The sequence below is a fragment of the Tyto alba genome, unplaced genomic scaffold (genome assembly GCF_018691265.1).
Source record: "Tyto alba isolate M040663 unplaced genomic scaffold, T.alba_DEE_v4.0 Super-Scaffold_20000042, whole genome shotgun sequence".
Taxonomy (NCBI): domain Eukaryota; kingdom Metazoa; phylum Chordata; class Aves; order Strigiformes; family Tytonidae; genus Tyto; species Tyto alba.
In genome coordinates this window covers 14,459,787-14,478,933 of record NW_024881293.1, presented here as the reverse complement: position 1 = coordinate 14,478,933, position 19,147 = coordinate 14,459,787, and the positions used below count along the sequence as shown (strand labels likewise).

Genomic DNA, 19,147 nt, shown 5'->3' with positions numbered 1-19,147 from the left:
TAGAACTGGCTTCAGACTCTGCGGAGTTATTTTGGTAGGAAATGTGTAACAGCAATATTGGCAAGGGCTGTTGGATTAAGGACATAATTGGAAACTCCACACAGCAGAAAGTTGAGCTCTGGTGTACGTTGGAATTACTCACTTCAAAACAATGATCGGTATCTGCGCTGTTGGATGGTGTCCAGTGTTAGGAATCTGAATGGCACAGAGGTTTCTACTTCTGTAGTAACTAAGAATTCCTGTTTTGAAAGTGGCATGCCAGAGCTGTTTGTCAGTGCTGTGTCCTCCATCTGCCGTGACCGTGGGAGGTTAACCTTCCCCATCCCTCCTCTGGGTGGGATTCAGTGCAAGTGGAATGCTGTATAGTTGGGGGGCTAAATTAAAAGGCACACTGTTCATAACACTCTTCTGGGCAGTTAGAAGTAATTTTAAGATGCTGGTAGTTACATACGAACACCTATGCCACAAGTATCTTTAAATGAATGTATAGTCTGTGGCATTTACCTTGAAGCTGGGAGAGGCAGATTCTGACCTCTGGTATATCTATGGAGAGGTGTGAGGTTCTGTGTATTGACTTGGCTGTACTGAGACTGGAAAAAGAGATGACCCTCAAGCTGCAGTTTACAAAAACCTCCTTAGTTGCTTTCATGGGAAGGACTAAATTTGTTTGAGTCCACAGCATGGCTAAACTTTTAGAATGACGTTTACAGATTAACCTGCAGTGCTCTAATTAGTCACTGGCTATTTTCCTGAGCACCAGATACTTGTATCATGATCTGCTTAAGATACTTCTTCCTCTTCTCTTAATTTTAATTGTTTCATTGCAAGACTTGTTAGTCCCTCTATTCCTCCTGAAAAATTCAAAAGGAGAAATCAGGGTTGAGCATCCCTTGTCATCAGATCCATTAATTTGGATTTGTGGATTACTCACAGCGACTGCAGTGCTGTAACTTTTGTAGTTCTGGCATCCTCACTGGGCATGTTTAACTGGGTAGCATCAGTGTGGTTGGCAGCAGTACTGAATAAAAGAGAAAACCATCTGTTCCCAAAAGTCATACCCCACTTACCTTTCTGCAGCTTTCCAAGGAAGTCATAAACCTGTAATTTTGGTAGTGGTTTTAGTCTTTTTGCCTCCTTTGAAAAAATGAATCAGAAAAATTACTTGTAGCAGATAGACTGACACATGGATGTGAATGAGAAGCAGCAGATTATAGAAACGCATGCACCGTGCAGACAAAAACCCGTTTCAGCCTCTTGCTTTGTCTTAACGTGGAATTAAACACAGGCAGTTGAAAGCTTGAAGTGAAAGTCAGCAGTACTCCTCAGAGATGTCCTAGTCAGTGTAGTGGTAATGAGAATCACAAGAGACTGAAGAGCTGCTTCCTTCCGATGTCCCCTGGTCCCCCCGCCCCTTTCCTGATTTGGGGATAGCCATGATTTAATTATATTATTCCTGTAATTACTTGGATTGGTTTTTTTTGCTGCTGCTTTGTGGGTCTGGTTATATAATGGATGATGTTCCTAGTAATATCTTTTCTTCCCTGGCCTGAGATGAATTTATTTAATCTTCTCAGTTTCTGTCATTAAGTCATCTGCCTCGGTTGACTGTAATCCCAACCAACTCGTGAAGCAATCAGTATGTTTTCCTGATGGGTGAAATTTTAGTCTGTGTCCTGGGTCTGTCTGCATTTTCAGTCCCAGAGTTAATTTCTAGAGAAGTATCTTCTTGTTTCAGGACTGGTTATCATGGAGAGATGATGGAACAAAGGAGAAAACATTACAGATGTGTTAGATTTCTGTGCAGCTGAAAATATGGAAGAGAAGTAGTGGACTGTGAGAATACACAGTCTTGGAATGACTTTCCAGGTCATACTTTGAGTTCAGTCCTTTTTCCATTAATTAAAGAAACTAGCATTATTTGTCATATATATACTCTGGTCTACTGGGGACTTTTTGTAAAGGAAACTGTATACGAAGTCCTAAAGCTGTGTATGTAATTACATGTTCTGCAAGAAACAATCCCTAAGTAGCCACCTACTTACAGTATGTATGATGGCAAAAAAAGCACAAGGTTGTACTTTCAAACCTGCATTTTAGAGTTCTGTGTTTTTAACTGACCCTGTGTTCTTTCTCCCCACATAGCTTTGAAAGCATGCAGAGGCTTTGTGACAAGTACAACCGAGCCATTGATAGCATTCATCAGTTGGTATGTATTTACCTTTGTTGCCATCATGTTTATCTATCTGGTTTGAGATCACATATAGTGAATATTATCCAGAAAGTGGTGACTGACTTAGCGCTGGCATATATGTGTTAGTCTAGTTGCGTCACCAGTATTCAGCACTTCCGTTCTTTTGGGGACTTAAGTCTGATATTAAACCTTATTTTCCTGATCATACCTGGACAGTCAAGGAGTTAGTATTGGAGGGACATTCTTATAGGAAGGAAAAAAAAAAAACCCGTTGTTTTTTTTCTTTCCCCCAAACTACAGATTTGTAAACTATTACTCTTTAGTGAGCACTTCTGGCACCATTATTCTGGCACTTTGAAATAGCTAAGTTACCTTTAGGGAGAAGAAAAGGTTTCTCTGCATTTAGTGTGTAGAAGTTTCACAGGGATTTATCATATAGATTTACTTTTGCATGGGGAAATCTGTGGCTTATGGGTACTTAAATAATCCATATGAAGTCTCCTGTGTATTATGCAAGTGATCCATGGCTTTGGAATTTCCTTGCTTGCCACTCAGTTCAGCTGCTCTATTCTGCGGGATCACTCTGGCAAAACTAGAATGTAATCTCTTTTCAGGCCAATTTAACAAGCTTTTTGGTTTTCTTACCCCTATAAAAGGTTGAACTGGAGGAAGCAAAACATGAACAATGAATTAATGTTACTATTTGGTTTAATTTTGAAAGTGTAGATGGATTTTTTTTCTCTGATGTGCTTGTGGGAATTATTTGAAGCATGCAGTATTATTGCAACAAGATTTTTTTAGCCAGGCTTTCCTTCACTTTGTGAGTGTACAATTCCCTAGAACTTGTGCTTGTTTGGGTTCAGGTGTCTTCATGTGTATGTTGGTTAACAGCTGAAAAATTTGAAGCTATTCAACATTTGAAGTTGCTGTCTGAAGTGGCAAACCTGATTGGCTTCATCTTCTTGCCATTTGAATCTCAGAAGAATGTTTAGGTTGGATCCTAGAGTTGTCCTCTTTTTTTTGTTTGTTTTTCTTTATCAAAGGGAGAGGTAGACATTTTTGAAACCTTTATGTTTAGGACAGGCTGTTTTCTGAAGAAGAAAGGAAGCTTGATTTCCATCTCTTTCCTGCCACTCCCTCTTTGAGTACATACGATCCCTGCCATCCTACAGTTCTTGAAAGAGAAATGAAACTGCTCTTATGTTGACAGTACAGTCAACATCAGTTCAGTGGCGATCAGTAAATAAAAAAATGAGTGAACAAACTTTTACACCTACTCCAGCTATATCCAATATTAAACTTTACATTGCCTATTGATTTTTTTACATCTCTTTCATTTCCCCCTTACCATGTATTTCCAGCAGGCATATTTGAAATTACCCGTTAGTTGAGGTGAATCAAAGTATAGACCAACCGGTGTTGCGTAATTTCTTTGGTATCATTCACTGTTTTCATCTTTATGGAGTGCCTGCAGACCAGCTTGTGAGAGGGGCTGGGAGGGAATTTCTCTCATTTCTATGTTATGCCAATGCGGTCTTTTTTTGGTGACATCTACTTGTCTTCACGTTGGGTTCATATCTTCTTCCTGCTCTTTACCTTTAGTGGAAAGGAACCACCCAACCGATGAAACTGAACACTCGTCCCTCCAACGGGCTCCTCCGGCACATCCTGCAGCAAGTGTATAACCACTCGGTGACTGATCCAGAGAAACTTAACAACTATGAGCCCTTTTCCCCAGAGGTTTACGGAGAAACTTCCTTTGACTTAGTGGCCCAAATGATAGATGAAATTAAAATGACAGAGGATGATTTGTTTGTTGACTTGGGCAGTGGTAAGTGACCAACAACTTCAGTGGGTTTTCTTTTTATCTTTTTGCTTGCTGTTTTCCCTTTTCTTTAAAAAAAAAAAAAAAGTGAAATTCCTATTTGGAAAGTAAACCAGGACTAAAGATTTTGTTTGAGAATTAAGCACGTTTTCTAGATAATCCCCAGTGATGCTCCTGCTTTTTATGACAAGATTAAACAGACCAAACAGACATCCCAGACATTCTTCCCTGTGGTGTTAAAATGTCCACCTACAAATGCAATAAACTCTTATTTACAAAAAACTCTTGGTTTCTGTTGCTTTTGGTGGATGAACTTATAAAACCTGAACAATATTAAAAATAATGCTTCAAAGATAACAATAGCGGTTCCATTTCTAAGGATTCATCTGTTTTCAGTAGTTCTGTGTATGCCCTTCATATCTGAAAATGTGATTTCTTGACCCTTCCCACACCAGCATGAAACACTTGGAGTGAAATCTGAAAATTAAGCAGTTTTTTTCCTTGACATACTTGTCAGTGTGTCAAAAAAGGCTGTCTACTGTGCTTTAACAGCTGCCTTGTGAGACCCCACAAAAATCTAGCTTCCAACCTACAACTGCATCTTGTGAACATGTTAGAGTTTTAAAAGGAAATAGATGTTTCTAGTTGGTAAAGAAATCAGATATGACTCAAACACATGTGGAAGTGATATACTGAGTAAGAAGATGGGTGTTCTTTTTTTTGTTGCTAAAGTCTGGTCCAGAGCAGGAAAGGAGTAATAAGAATTTCCCCTTTTACTGGATGCGCTGTAACGTTTTAAATGAAGTATGTTTTGGTTTTGTTGTTGGTATGATACAGGATTTCTAGGGAAAAATATTTTAAAATACATTCTGTTGTTAAAAAACAAATATATTTTAAATTCAAATGCAGCTTTTTTTTTTTTTTTTTTACCTCATGCTTCCTGCCTTAGTAGGACTATGTCTGAAATGTTCTGTTTCAATGACTTATGTTCAGATGGGACTTTTAGAAGGGCATCAGATCTGACAAACTGTTTTCCATCTGGAAGAAAAAAATTGCTATAGATGCTCTCAATTGTTTGTTCAGGAAGGTCAAAGAAGATCATATCTGAAGTTCTGTAGTGCTGCTGATTATGTAACAAGCTAAATGTTGGATACTTTTACCTGCTATCATCAGAAATAAAATCAGGCATTTACTGGTAACCTCCTCACTTTAATCTTGGAGATTGACCAACAGTATAAAAATTCACAGTCTAAAAATCCTGTATGAAAGTAATGATTTAAATTCAGAAACCTTTTGACTTTTCATGTTTGGAGTGCTGAAACAATTAAAAGCAGAACGTAGTGGTTGAGTTGGTAGTGAAGGAGTGAACTTTTTGCAAATTGCAATCGAAGCAGTATTGAGTACAGTGTAAGTGAAAACATTGTCATAGTGTATTATTTCTATCGGTACATTTATTGCTGTTCCAATAACTACACACATACAGCAGTGGCTGAACAGCAGGGCTAAAGCCCCCCCAGGATGCTGTGGCTGTCCTTGGTAGTTTTGTGTGCGATGCCAGGAATATGTGTCTCGTTGCAGGAAGAATTTATGGAGGTATGCATCATCATTAGGCAAACTGAAATTGTAATACAGTTAAGTTCTTGTAAAAGGAAGAGCCAAAAGAAGACGAGATTAATAACTTAAGCTGTATCATGTGATATCTGACAATGCAGGCTGTTCTTGATTGTCCTTTTAGTCTTTGTCCTCCTTGCTCTTCATAAATAAGAAACAACAAAACAGTTCTGCCTCAGATCTTTGATTGTCTGTGTTTTTCCCCTCTGCAGAAATTTGTATCTCTGTATTTGCTTGTGTATAAAATATACATGTGTATGCAAAATGGGAATTGGCAAAAAAACCCCCAAAACAACCAGAAAACCCAACAACAAAACCCCCTGTCAGCACTACAGTTCTCATTGTGCCAGACAACATTATAGTGGTAATGGTTTAAATGCAGGAGTTCCACCCCTTCAATTACCAGTGCCGCTTCCTGCCGGCAGCCAATGAAATGGAAAACAGCAATATGTTTTCTGTGCAAATGGGCTATCCTCTTAGATTCACTCTTGTTTCCCATGTGGTCATCTGCAGAATGAATAAGTGCACTGGTGAGACAAGAATGCATTTTGTGTTAGTCATAGACAAAAAGTGATGCATTAGTGTACTACTGATGAATATTGGATGTTTTAAGAAAATATTAAGTGACTGCTTTAACAAATGTGGATTGACATTGCTCTACTGTGTGCAAAATGTGGGTTGCTCATAGAGAGAAATCTAATGAATATTTTTTCTTTTTTGAATGTAAGCTGGGGCGGCGGAGAGGGAATGCATTCAGGCAAGGTGTAGAAATGGCAGCTAGTTACTGCTGGCAGCGTCTGATGCAAGTGGAATTTGGAGTGATGGGAAGTTCATGCATTTTTAAGTAATACTTAGTCTTGCTAGTGTAGTGGTTGCTTCTGAAATTTTGAGTGTTGAACCCTATAATATTTTCTAAAGTAGAGTTCCGAAGTAACTCATGTTATAAATAAGCTTTACATGTTCTCAGACTTTGTCCAGCATTTTATGGTGAAAACCAGCATACACATTGCTAGACTGACCAACATTATAGCCAGTCTTTAAATTTATGGTGTAGGTATGTGACACACAAATACTTGTTTTGGGATGTGGTAGAGTTTCTCTAACTGTTTGTTCAATTAATTAAATAGTGAATTACAGTGTAAAACCTGTACATTTGATGAAATACATATAAAATTTGTGGGAAAAAAATTAAAATGCAGCTATTCTGAAATCTGTGTGAAACTGTAAAAATGACCCTCTAATATTTAGTAGAAGTAGCCATTATCAATACAACCATTGCTGAAATGTTTTAATCTTATGCTATTATCATAAGAAGTGCTCAATATGTTGAAAAATGTAAACCTTAGAACTACAGTGCTAGAAATTAATTTTTTCTGTAAGAAAAGTAAAATTGCACTGCTTTCTTAGTATTTCACATCTTGTAGGGAAATGGGACTTACTTTCATAATGCATGTTGCCTTGAATCTGCTTTTCAGTTGAGAGGTAGGCAGAGTTCGTATGGGAACTGTCAGACACAGCTGGGAGTTGAAATTGTACCCTGAAGCCTACTCCCACAGATTACCTGCATTTTTTCTGTTGGCCTTTGCTCTAAAAGCTCTTATCTCCACTTGCAGTGGTTTTCTACTGAAACTTGTTCTCCGGTCTGTTTTTTCTTTCCTGCAGGTGTGGGTCAGGTGGTGCTTCAAGTGGCTGCAGCCACAAACTGCAAACATCACTATGGTGTGGAGAAAGCTGATATTCCAGCCAAATATGCTGAGGTGAGTTTTTTTTTTGAAGCGAGTTGTGTGTATATGCCTCATTTGAAGGCTAACTCAGTGGTTCAGGATTACTTTTTAAGTGCTGCGCAGGAAGAAAAGCAGAGCTTCAGTCCTAGTTGCTTTTGCTTCTTGGGTCAGTGAGACCTGGAGCACAGCATGCTTGGGAAAAGAAAGGTATGTCTAGTTGATTGGCAGCAGTGCTTGTGGAGTGCACAGAAGGAGCATTAGCTTGTGCCTGAAGTGATTTCAGGAACAGGAGCTGTAAAGTGGTTTTAACAGTAATGGGGTAGGACCCATTCAAAAGGAAGAGCAGCATAAGCTTCACCTAAGCACCTGCAATCATTCTGTGTCTGAAATTACGCTAATACGAGGTTTCCAGAGACCATAGCATTAAGCAAATCTAGGAATTAATTAAAGAAGAAGTAGTTCTTAAAGGTTTTAAAGGCCGCGTTTCTGCTTATGGTAGTGATGCCCCTTTTTGGTGTCCTAAATCTGAAGTTCAGCGTAGTTATTAAACTGTTGTAGGCTAATTGATGAGGCCTGTGTTGGGTATCTGGTTAAAAACTGCTTAGTAGGCACCAAAATGAAGTCTTATAATAAGAAAACCATAATGTTTAGTCAGGCAGGCCATTTTCTTTCCACTTCTAATTCTGTGCCTATGGAGACACACAAAGATAATCAGTTCCAAGGCAAACCTGGAAAGCCAAATGAGCTACAAGCAAACAATAAAGGTTAGTCATGCCTTACCATAAGAAGTTTACTTTCTTCAGTAGACTGAACAGCAGCTTATCCCTCTGTATAGTTAAAACAAGCTGACTCAGTCTGTGCAGGCTAGGAAATTATACCTTATGAAAGGGGGGTGAAAAAAAAAAAATCCTTCATCCTCCTTTTCAGTGGTGTGGTCAAAAATGCATAAACACAGTGGTGAAGAGGATCAGACAAAGATCTAAAAATCCATTTTGTTTCCCCTGCCATGACCCAGTGGAAATTTCCAACTGGAGCGCTCTTTGCAGTGCCTCTGTGTGAGCCTTCTGGCTTCATTAGTGAGTCACTTGCAAGGCCTGGCCTGTCTGTGTTTACTAGTAAACATAAAGATCAGTGTTAAAGAGGGCAAGATACATTCTCACTTTCACTAATAGCCCTTCATGTCATTGTGCAAACACAAGGCTTTAGTGAAAATGGTTAGCAAACAAAAAAATTACCCACAAATTGAATATTAGGAGTGTTAACTCATGGGGTACCTTCAGTTTCAGAAGTACACCAGTATTTCATAAGATTACTGGATGAACAAAATATACTGCATTATTCTTCTGGTTACAGACCATGTCCTGTCAGATTTAACAACTAAACAGCTGCTGCAGTGTCAGAATGTGTGAAGCTGCCTGTGTACAGCTAATCTGCCTTGTGCTGTGTGTAATGGACCAGTTTTCCTCCCCATCTCTGACAAACATTTGTGGAAGGGTTTGGATTAAGTTTCTAGTTAAGATTGGCTGTGGCAACACATCTCTGGTTACTATGATAATTAATGCAGATGACTTTGAAAAGCTTCAGCTAAAGAGGAAGAACATTATGGATTTGTTTTAGTGGAGTTCTCTTTTTTTTAAAAAAAAAAAAGTAAGTTCACATAGCATATGAAAATACTGAAGATTTTTGAGTTATCCTACTAAGCTTTGGAGTGCTTTTGAAATGTAAAGAATTTTAAAACACATCTGTCAACACACACTGTTTTATTGACCTGCTGATGGAGGTCTCTACCATCTCCAACTTGCCAGGGAAACCAGAATTCCTGCTATGCTTCTCTCCCTTATCTCCTTTCCCTGTTACCTCCAAATTTGGGCCCTCCCATATGTGGAGTCAAATCCTAAAGATCCAGGAGGTTTTTTTCAGTCTTCTAAGATACTTGAGTTTCATTTTCAGATGTGTTGTAGCTGGGCCCTCACTGCCACTCTAAAGTGATGACCTGTGCTGCATATTGTCATCTATATAAGCTACAGCTGGGGATGAGATTTTGTAATTGGGGAGATGCTATTTGTAAGGCATCAAGCTATCTTGATGTATGGGGTTTTTGATTCCTTTCTCCTACATTTGAGCAATGGAAACCGGTGCCAGCCACCTGGTTGGGTAGTAGCAGCCTTCCATGCCCTGCAGCCCCAGTCTGGTTAGCTGGAGTTGGAAGCATTCTTCCTGGTTGTTCCAGCAAGCGCCATGCTCCTTCTATTTGCTGTTGCAATGCTTTGCATGCCACTTCCTGCTTTCTCATTCACCCTAGCAGGCATTGTCTTTTTCCTGTTTGTTCCTTTCCTATCTGGGCTTGGACTGGGCTGCATTCAGTGCCTCCTACTCGCTGTGGGATTATGTACCACAACACAGTAGCTGCCTAAGGTTGCGCCATTTTTCAGTGCTGAGCTGTGTTAACTCAGATTGCCTTGCCTATAGCATGTAACTGATGAAAAGGGGGGAGAGAAGAAGATGTCAGCTGATGAAGCAAAGGTTTTTTTAAGGAAACTAAACTACAATAGCTGTCTGCCTATCCTTTGAGTGTTAATGGCAAAAAACCCCAAACCAAACAAAAAGTCTTGGGAGTCAATGAACAGTCAGAGATGCATCTCCTTTTGCTGCTATGTAACTGGTAACATGAGATGTCCTAATAGGTGGTTTTGTTTTATCTCCTTCTAGACGATGGACAGAGAGTTCAGAAAGTGGATGAAATGGTATGGGAAAAAACATGCAGAATACACAGTGAGTGAAATTCAGCTGAAAAACTTTGTTATCCATGCTGATGTACAGAATTTGCAAAGTCCTCTTCAGCCTTTCACCAGCCAAGCAGCAGTATGAGTCATATCTGCTTCTTGGCTTTTATCTTGATCCTGAGGATGGTGTTCTCCACGACATCCTCCCAAGCCCCTCTCTTTGTCTTGCTTGAAAAGTGGTATGGTCTTATTGGGAGCACTTCCAGGTCTCTTCAGAAGCTCTTAGAAGATTCATTCTTCTAAAACATTGTTCTTTTGACCGGGGCTGCCATGTGTCTTCTGTTTGTATTAAATCTCCTTTTACTTTTTTTCCCCCTGCCCTCCTCTCTCCATGCTGTGGGAATTCTGCTGGGCAGACTATTGAAAATGGCAGCTCCTCCTTGGGTTTCTGAAATCTCCTGCTAGAAACAAAAGCTGAAGTTTTGGTTCTGCAGGCAGGTGAAGATGTGGTCTCCTGGGACAGGGGGTGGAGGGAATGGGATGGCAGGGTTTCAGCACTGGGGAGTGTGGGGTTGAAGTTCTGGATGACTGCCAGCACTGAGAGATTAATGCAGAAAACTCTAGGACCAATTAACAGGGTAGATGGTTTGTAGTTGGGGCTAAGGGTTGAGTTGTAGGCTCAGGAAGGATGGTGGGTGGTTAGTTCTGATTTGGAAAGGATTGGAATTAGATGCCCTGAGGGTGGAGCTAGAGCAGGAGGAGTAAATGGGTCATCACAGGACATCTCTCTACTTGGGGCTAGGGATACATGTTGTAATAGTTTTCCCCTTCCTCTGACTGTTACTTAATTACTGTGGATGTGTTTTCCACTCTGTAATGATAGTGTGAAGCAAGTGCAGAGTCATACACTGTCTTGTGTCATTCCTTCCCCTTTTCCTTTTCTCCCCTCTCTTAAATGTCATTAAGAACATCTGCTCCCTAATCATTTTCCAGTGAGGAAATGTATGTAATCATAGTACAATGGGAACCCACTGGCAGTTTTGAAAATACATGTATTTATGCTGCTTCTACCACTTTCCTATGGTCAAGGAAGAGGCTGAATGGATCAGGCTCGTTCCCTAATTGCCCCGAGAAGTTGGGTCACTCTTTGCGACTCAGAAGTTGCAGCTAGCAATGTGTACTGCAGTTGAAGCGTGAGCAAGTGTTTGGTGAACTACTTCTTCATTTCCCTTTCGTACAGAGCCATCATTGCTATGTTACAGGGATGGTTTGAACCACACGGCTTTCAGCGTTCCAGAAGTGTGGGATCAAATGGCAGGCTGTAGATGGCCAGCCTTTATTTCCCAATTTTCTGTGTCTGCTGGGATCCCTGGTGCTCTTTAGAGGATTTATATTGTAACAAAGGATGCTACAACCCTCCCTTTGGGAAGCAGGCTGGAGAAGGTGATGGTGCCACCTGCCTCTGCACTTCCTTCCTGAAATGCCTTTACTGTATAGCGTGATTTTCTTCAGAGGGATGCTGGGCCTGCTGTGGGACTAGTTTGTAGCAGGATTGATATCAGGCTGCTAACTCTTTCCTGCTGTGGAAACACTGTGAATGCTTTACTTTTCATGAAGTGGCCATATGGCATTTTTCCATTGTGTCACCCAGCTGGCATTACATGAAAGGAATTGTTACTGAAGATACTCTGCTTATGAGCTGTGTAATTTAAAGAATAGGATAGGAACTTGGACTAAAATATTGAAAGCATATTGATTGCCGTAGGCAGCGAGCATTTCCATATTGTGCATTCCAAGTGACAGAGTCTGGTACTATATTGAAACAAAGCTACTTATTTTTTGCTAGGTTCTTTGGCTTTTATAACTCTGTTTTCTGAAAAGTGTTCAGAGTAAAATTTCTCTTGAGTATGTGGTCTGCTTTTCTGGGAAGAGTTGAACACAGCATTTCTTGTCTTAAGGAAAGATGATTTCATATCACCTTGTCATAGTGACACTTGAAGACAGATTTTGGTCTTTTACATGTAGAGACATAGGGCAGCTTTTATTTAGTTTTTACTGCTTCATCAAACAACCTAGACTTACATTTGTGTTTTTTTTTTTTTTTGCCAAACAGTGTATTTTCTTTTGTTAACTCCTTAGGCAGCATCTTCTATAGGTGACTGTTGCTCCACAGAGAGCAAACTTGTATAGAAGACACTGGAAGGCATGGAATTAAAAGCCGCTTATCTTTGTCTTTCTGGAGAACAGCTTTGTCCCTGTGAAATGCTTAGTGAGGTCCCAAAACTCCAAATGTTGGAGACAAAATAAGCACAAATTGAAATAGTCTGTCATCAGCAGAGCTTAACTTGTGAATTCTACTCTGTTTTAGGCAGCCATATGAAAAATAAATATTTTGAGAAGAATAAAGTGTTGGAGGAGGGAAGCTTGGCAGAAGTTCAGTGGGAAGAAGTCTCAGATCCCACCTGCAGCTTTGTCTGAATAATGTGGACGGTGGTTTTAACTTCATGCATGTAACAGCTGCCTTGCTGTAAAAGTATAAATTGTGGTACATAAGGCAGCAATAAATCCTGCAGTTGGGTCTGCAGGGTTGTGGGTTTTTCTTTTTAACAGCCAAGAGCCTAAGAGCCTAGTACAATTATAGGTTTCCAATAGAAAGGGATTTTGATTTCTTACTGAAAAGTGATCTGCTGCTTGTCTTAAGTCTTGTCTTTTTAGCTAGCAGTGTTTTGGTGAGGCAACAGTTGATTGCCCTTACCAGCTCTGAAACCATCAGATTCACTTCCTTGCCTTCCCCACTGGAATATTCTTGTTATGGCTGGAAGTTCTGAGTTTGGACACATGAATTCTGGTGAGCAAGGTCCAGTGACAACATTTAAAATAAACCCTGATTGTCCAGGTATATTTCCATTCTATTTTGTCCACAATCATAGAAAAGTGTCTCTTTTGACAAATAGTTCCATACAAAATGCACAGAGTCACATACATGAAGATCTTTTCAGTAAAACAGAACGTGCATAGTCACCTTCAGATGATAATTGCATGTTGAACTTCTCCAGCAGCTAGTGGCGAAGTGTCCTGGGGCATGCTGGGTGCCTGAGGCTTCTGCAGAGCTACAGCTGCTGGTAATGGGTCATTGCTGCAGGCTGAGTGGGAAGATCCATTTGGGGCATGAGGGGAGTGGGAGAGAGGTTGCTCATCATACATTGCCTTGTGAGTCTCTTGATCTCCAGCTGTTGTAAATAATAGCATCTCATAATTCTGTTAAATACACCGAGTTTAATTTTAAATGACAAGCTGTTCAATCTCATGATTCTAATTAGAAAAAAAAAAAAATCATGAGAGTAACACTTTCTGGTAAGGATCTGTCTTAGTTTTTATATTCAACTGATATGTTTCATCTTGCTATAAATATTTACATCCCTGTGCTATGGTTGTATGGGGATTGATACCTAATTCCTGATCAGTTAGGGATAATCATATTCTTTGCTGGTCTTCTCTCTCACATTTGGAGGGAATGTATTACGTTTCTAGGGCTTTTTTCATCATCATCAGCTGCTTCAGCTTTTTGGACTAGAATGTCCCGCTTCCAACACATTTACTTTGTTTCAACTCCTTTTATCATCTTGTTTCTCTTCCCATGGATCTGAGAAGTTTCTAAGATTAGCCTTGCTCCATTCTTTTCAAGAAAACTGTTGTCTGAAGTAAATGGGAAACTTTTCTAAGGTCGTTAGACCTAGATAATTAGAGAATCTTTCTTGGGGAATTTCTGCACATGTGCAGTCGTCAAATTAAAAAGTGGTATTGCAATTAAGAGGCAGATGGGTTTTCATGGTTTCTAACTGTAAATATCCTCATGTGGCTTCAAAATCAGAGCTATCTCCAGGTATCTAGGGCACAATGCTGAGATTGCAATGTAGCAGAAAGTGCTTAAGCCTTCTTCCTGGGATACATTTGAAGAAAGTTTTCAGTGTCCTCAGTGCCTACTACCTGTTGTGCTCTTCTGCTAGGGGAAGGTACACGTCCAGTCATAGGTTAGAGGAGTTCTCTACAAGCAAAGTTGGTAGTGGCTGCAGTTGCACCTCGGACTTCTGCTGAAGACAAGGATTTGTTTTGTTTTGTTTACTCAGGGTTGTTATAACAGAACACCTTCCTCTGTTCCATAAAAACTTATTTTAGCAGTAGCTGGACATCATCTACAAGTCTTGAAAATAAGTGCAGGAAAACACAGGTCAGCGTTGCTAGAGGCTGGGATTTTGTCAGGATGGACAACTCTGACACATGTGCTGTCTGCTCAGAGGAAGCCCCAGTAGCTTCTAATTGCTGAAGATGCTCTGTGGTTCAGCCCTGTGGATTAGAGGTGATTTTTGTTGTGCGTAAATCAGTGGAAGCCTGGCTTCTGTAAGCTTGCAGGTTTGTCTCTGGTTGCATTCGGGGTGCCCTGTCTGGCTTGTTTTCCTGGAAATCTGTTCTGAGCAAAGGCAGAGTGATTTGTTTAGGAGTTTCATTGTCTCTTGTTGCCTGATACTAGCTGCTTGTTTGTGGGGATAACTGACATCACCTGTACTTAAAAACTTCCATTGCCTGACAGTACACTGCAGCTGAGGAAAGGGCAAGATATCTGTTTGTCCCAGATATTTTTGAACGCCCTATTTCAGCGGGAAACTTGATGTTTTGGTATTTGAAAAGCCCTCCAAACGTCCCCTGTGGCTTTGAAATGATGCCACATTTCGGAGGTTTGGATTCATGCCTCCGGTTATTTTTGAAAAGAACAGGAACCTAAAAATAACCATGTGTACTTTTCCAGGCAGAAATAACTGGTTTTTGTGAGCCAAGTGTTTGCATGGAGGCTGCTGGAATGAGGCATTCTGCGTGTGAATTTATGGCTTTGTGTAGCCAGTCAAACGGCGTTACCAGAGAGACTCCCAGCCCAGCGCTGGGGCGAGAACGAAGCCCTCCTCTGCAGCCGAGGGGCTTGACCTTCATAAACTGTTGCTCTGCTACGTGATGAATGCATGCCCGCTGGAGTGCACCTCTTGTTGCTTTCCCCGGGCGGTGACCTGCTGGTTTTCTTTGAGTTTCAGGAAGAGTTACTGGAATCGGATGCAGTTGAGCGTATTTCTGCAGTCTCTGTAGAACAAATTTATCTGTTTGAAAAACCTGAATAAAAACCTGTTTTGGCTTCTAAATTTGGAAACAATGCAGGCTGGCAGCTCTCTGAAGTGGATTTCACTGAGCTAATTATCCTTTTAGATAAAGCACGTCTCCTGCATTGTCTAATCAGATGAAAATATCTGCATTACAGATGGTCCCTTCCATTCATTATTCACTAAGGAGATTAAGTTTCGTAGAGAGAGAAGGAACATGATGGGGGTGGGGACACTGGTGGGAAGAGATTGAGTGCATCCACGTAGCTGTCACTGCTGCTCTGTCCCCATGTGCCACCTTCTCCCTACGTGGCCGTAACGGACCGTGTTGTTCTACTGGTTTAGCTACTGCAGCCCTTGGCCAGGAGTGAGTTACCTGGAGTTTCCTTACCAGTTCTTGTTTGCTCTCAAAATTCCTGTAAACCACAGAGTTGACTGGGATTTTGGGGGGATTTTGTTGGATTCCCTGCGTCAGGTGATGAGGAAGGCCCTACTTTCTTACTTTTAGGCCATCATTTATTGATCACTGCTCCCCAAGTACAGTAGGTGAAGAAACTGGTTGCTAGGAGTAGTCAATCAGATAGCTCTTGTACTCTGTTTTGAATGTAGCAGACCGCTGATCCAGGAATCACTGTCTTGGTTCCAGAGGGGGAAAGAGTAACCAATTTTCTGCCAACCACAGTTAACCATCTGGTTATTTCTGTACTCCAGTATTTTTCCTGGTGAGATTTTTCCCTCATCTATTGGCTAAGTATGAGCTAGGGTAGCATTACAATACAAAAATAGACGGCCTTAAACAGAGCTGTGGTTCATTTGAATTAACATGGCTATATCTTGCAAAAGTAGTCGGGGGAGAAAGTGTTCAGCCTCCATGTGTTATATCAGGTTAAAGCATGGAGATTTTGGTTATAACTGCTCTTCCTAACCACATAGTCAGGACAAACATATAGTGCAAATGGGTCCAAATAAAATGCAACAGCCACCTAGCTTAGATTTCAAGACCTTTATAAGAAGCTTAATATTTCAAAATAGTTCCATGTTACGCTGGCTCTTTGTTCTCTTGCTAGACTATGGCTTTATAATCATACTTCCTTATTTTTTTCTTTCTTTGGTTAGTGTATGAAAACCTCATGTAGACATTAGAAACTGTGTGGGGTGGAGGACTGCAGTACAGAAGCTGACTTGCAAAAATAGTTTTAAAATAAATATAGTTGCCTTGCACGTGGGTTTTCTTCTACTGTGTCTTCATTACTCAACCATGAAACTATTCACAACAAGAAAAGATAAGACTTGAAGGCAAAATTATCTCTTAAAATAATCTAGAGGTGGTCTCCATTCACAAATAGGGCATATAAAGCTCCAGAAAAAATGTTTCCGTATATGAGGTGTGAAAAGTTCAGTATTCTTTAGAACTGTTCTGATGTTGCATTGAGTTTCTGCTTTAGATTTTGAAAATACCTGGTAGTATGTTGTTAGGTTGGATACCTCTGAGTTCGGTCTCCAACATATGCTTTGTTTTTGCTACAGCAGGGATATCAAAACATGCATCCCCTCCCAGCAGGTGTGAGAATACAGGTAGTAATTCTGCTTTAAAATCTTAATTCAGCCTAGCTGTTTGGTGGGACAGATAATTCTGACTAACTTTAGTTATTCTAACCTGCTGTTTTCAGCATGTTTAGTTTCTAACACTTAAGGCTCTTTGCAGAGTTCTTGATCTCTTGCCCAAGAAGCCTCAGTGGTCCGTTTTCTCAGCCCTCCTGCACAGTGTGTGTAGCAGCAGGGCATTTGGGCATTCCCCCCCACCTCCTTCCCTGCTGAGGAGCAGACCCTTTCGTGTTGGCAACTGTGGCTTTGTCCTTCACAACGGCTCAGACAGGTTTACCTCCATTTGTCATCCCTTCTGTGGCTCTGAGTGGCGGTCAGGCTGCTCTGCTGGGAAGAGAAAGCTGCGGTGGAAGACACCAGGCCCCGGTACTTCCCTGAGACAGGGTAGCCCGGCTTAGCTAGTGAGGTTTGGAAGTAGCTTCAGTCTGTCTACACTGCAGTGCAGGCACTTCTGTTTGAGTTGTCACTAAATGAGAACAAGTGCTGGCATTCACTTCTTCCCATACAAAGGAATATATGCAGAAAAAGGATGCTAAGCAGTCACTGTCACTGCTTTGATGTTCCTGAGGTTCTGGTATAAGCCATCATCTAACTTGCCCCTTGGAAATGTGTCATCATCATTAATTATATAGTTGCATATTATTTTTTCTCTCCTCCTCTTATCTTCCTCTCCCAGCCTTCCTTCTGCCTTAGTTGTGGCACAGCAAAACAGCATGACCCATAGATGGCTCTCATTTCAAAAGTACAACTGAGAAAACACTGATCTGTGGAGAAGCTGTGTAGTTGTGGGTATTAACCTGGGTCTTGATGTGGTTTAATCAGAAACGTACTATATAAGTCACTGAAGTCGTAACTATAATTATTTTCAAATAAGGCCTTTATGTGACTTAATTTCTAACTTGACAGTGCTAGAAGTATTCAAGATATATGCTTAGTACCACAGAGACATCAGATGATGCTTGTTTGTCCTTTGCAACGAGAGCCTGAATTACCAGCCAGTGTTTCCAGCAAGCCCTGTGCCGAATCTCTTTGCGCCGGTTCCCCCTCTGCTAAGAGGGGCTGACGGAACCGCAGGGGTCAGTGGGGACCGGAGGCATTCGCTGAGTGTTTCTGGTGCGGGTGCTGTACGGCACTGCTGGCTTCTCCATGGAGCACGGTCTTCCTAGGGCATGGGTGATACCCGGAGACCCTTCCCTGTTCACCCCAGGGCAGGAGAGCAGCTGAGGGTGGGAGCAGACAGGAGGCACCTCTGGGAGCTGAGGAACAGCCAGAGCCAGCTGCTGAGCTCTGGGTGCTTTGTCTACTTGGTATTTCCCAAAGACTTCATTTGGCCTTATTTGTAGTAGTATCACCGAGTTGGTACAGCATGTTTGGCCTTCTCCAAAGGAAAAGGGATACGGAGCAGCAAGGTACAATGTTAACTCTTGTGTGTGTGTGTGGTTTTTTTGTGTTCTTTGTCTTTTTTTAAGCTGGAAAGAGGTGACTTCCTCTCAGAAGAATGGAGAGAGAGAATTGCAAACACAAGGTACAGTACAGCAATTGAATGCTGCTTTATGAACTGAATGTTTGGGAGTTTGTATAATGGAAATTGGGAGGCTGGCCAGCTTTTTATATAGAATTTCCATAGCAAATACCAAAAGTCTATCTGCCAACTTTTATACTGGCCTCTTTAGATCCTGTTTTCTGACTAGAAGAATGGGTTTAAATGCATGTCCCATGATACTACATATAAGGGTGTATCCAAGATAAATTCTGGTTATACAGAGAAGTATAAACCTCTGTTTTGCATATTGTTGTAGTTCATAACTAGTGTTTTGCCAGAATCACTGACATCTTGGCTATTGGTGCATACAGTTAGGCTCACGTTCCATTGGGAAAAAAAAAGCAAAAGACCCAAGTGAGTCTGTTCCAACTTAAATTGGGAATTCATTTAAGCTAATTGTCTTGAAAATTTATTTCTGTGAAGAACTGTACAGAGGGTTAGATGCCTTTTGATGGTAGCAAAAAGGGAGTAAATTTTTTAAAAGCAATGAAACGTTCTTCTGTACTTTTAAAGGTTTTGCATTCTTTCAGCCTTATGGATAGCAAAAAAAAAAAAAGTCTTTATACAACCTTCTGGGCCACCCTGTTATGTGGGGGAATGGAAGACCATTGTCAAAGAGGGCTCTCTGAAAGTCTTCAGCATTGTGGCAATTCGTGAATTGCTTCCAAGCCACTGTTTTAAGAGTACTTCATCAAGAAGGCATCTGCCAGGCTGATGACTTTTACATTATTATGTACCTGAGTAAACTTCTGGAGGTGCCTTTTAATTTGTGGACAGACTT

General features: G+C 40.8%; 1 protein-coding gene across 9 annotated transcripts in view; it reads left to right on the top strand.

Moving 5' to 3' along the window:
* The window catches only part of DOT1L (DOT1 like histone lysine methyltransferase), a 77,974-nt gene that overhangs the window by 21,104 nt on the left and 37,723 nt on the right, over positions 1–19,147 (top strand). For all 9 annotated transcript variants that reach the window (XR_006165491.1, XR_006165490.1, XR_004408526.2 and 6 more), the window contains exons 4-8: positions 2,143–2,206; positions 3,794–4,022; positions 7,290–7,384; positions 10,061–10,123; positions 18,293–18,348. Coding sequence is in view for 5 of the 9 variants with exons in the window: in XM_042794338.1 (XP_042650272.1) it covers positions 2,143–2,206; positions 3,794–4,022; positions 7,290–7,384; positions 10,061–10,123; positions 18,293–18,348 (507 nt within the window). In the remaining 4 variants the exon portion in view is untranslated. The remainder of the gene's footprint in view (positions 1–2,142; positions 2,207–3,793; positions 4,023–7,289; positions 7,385–10,060; positions 10,124–18,292; positions 18,349–19,147) is intronic.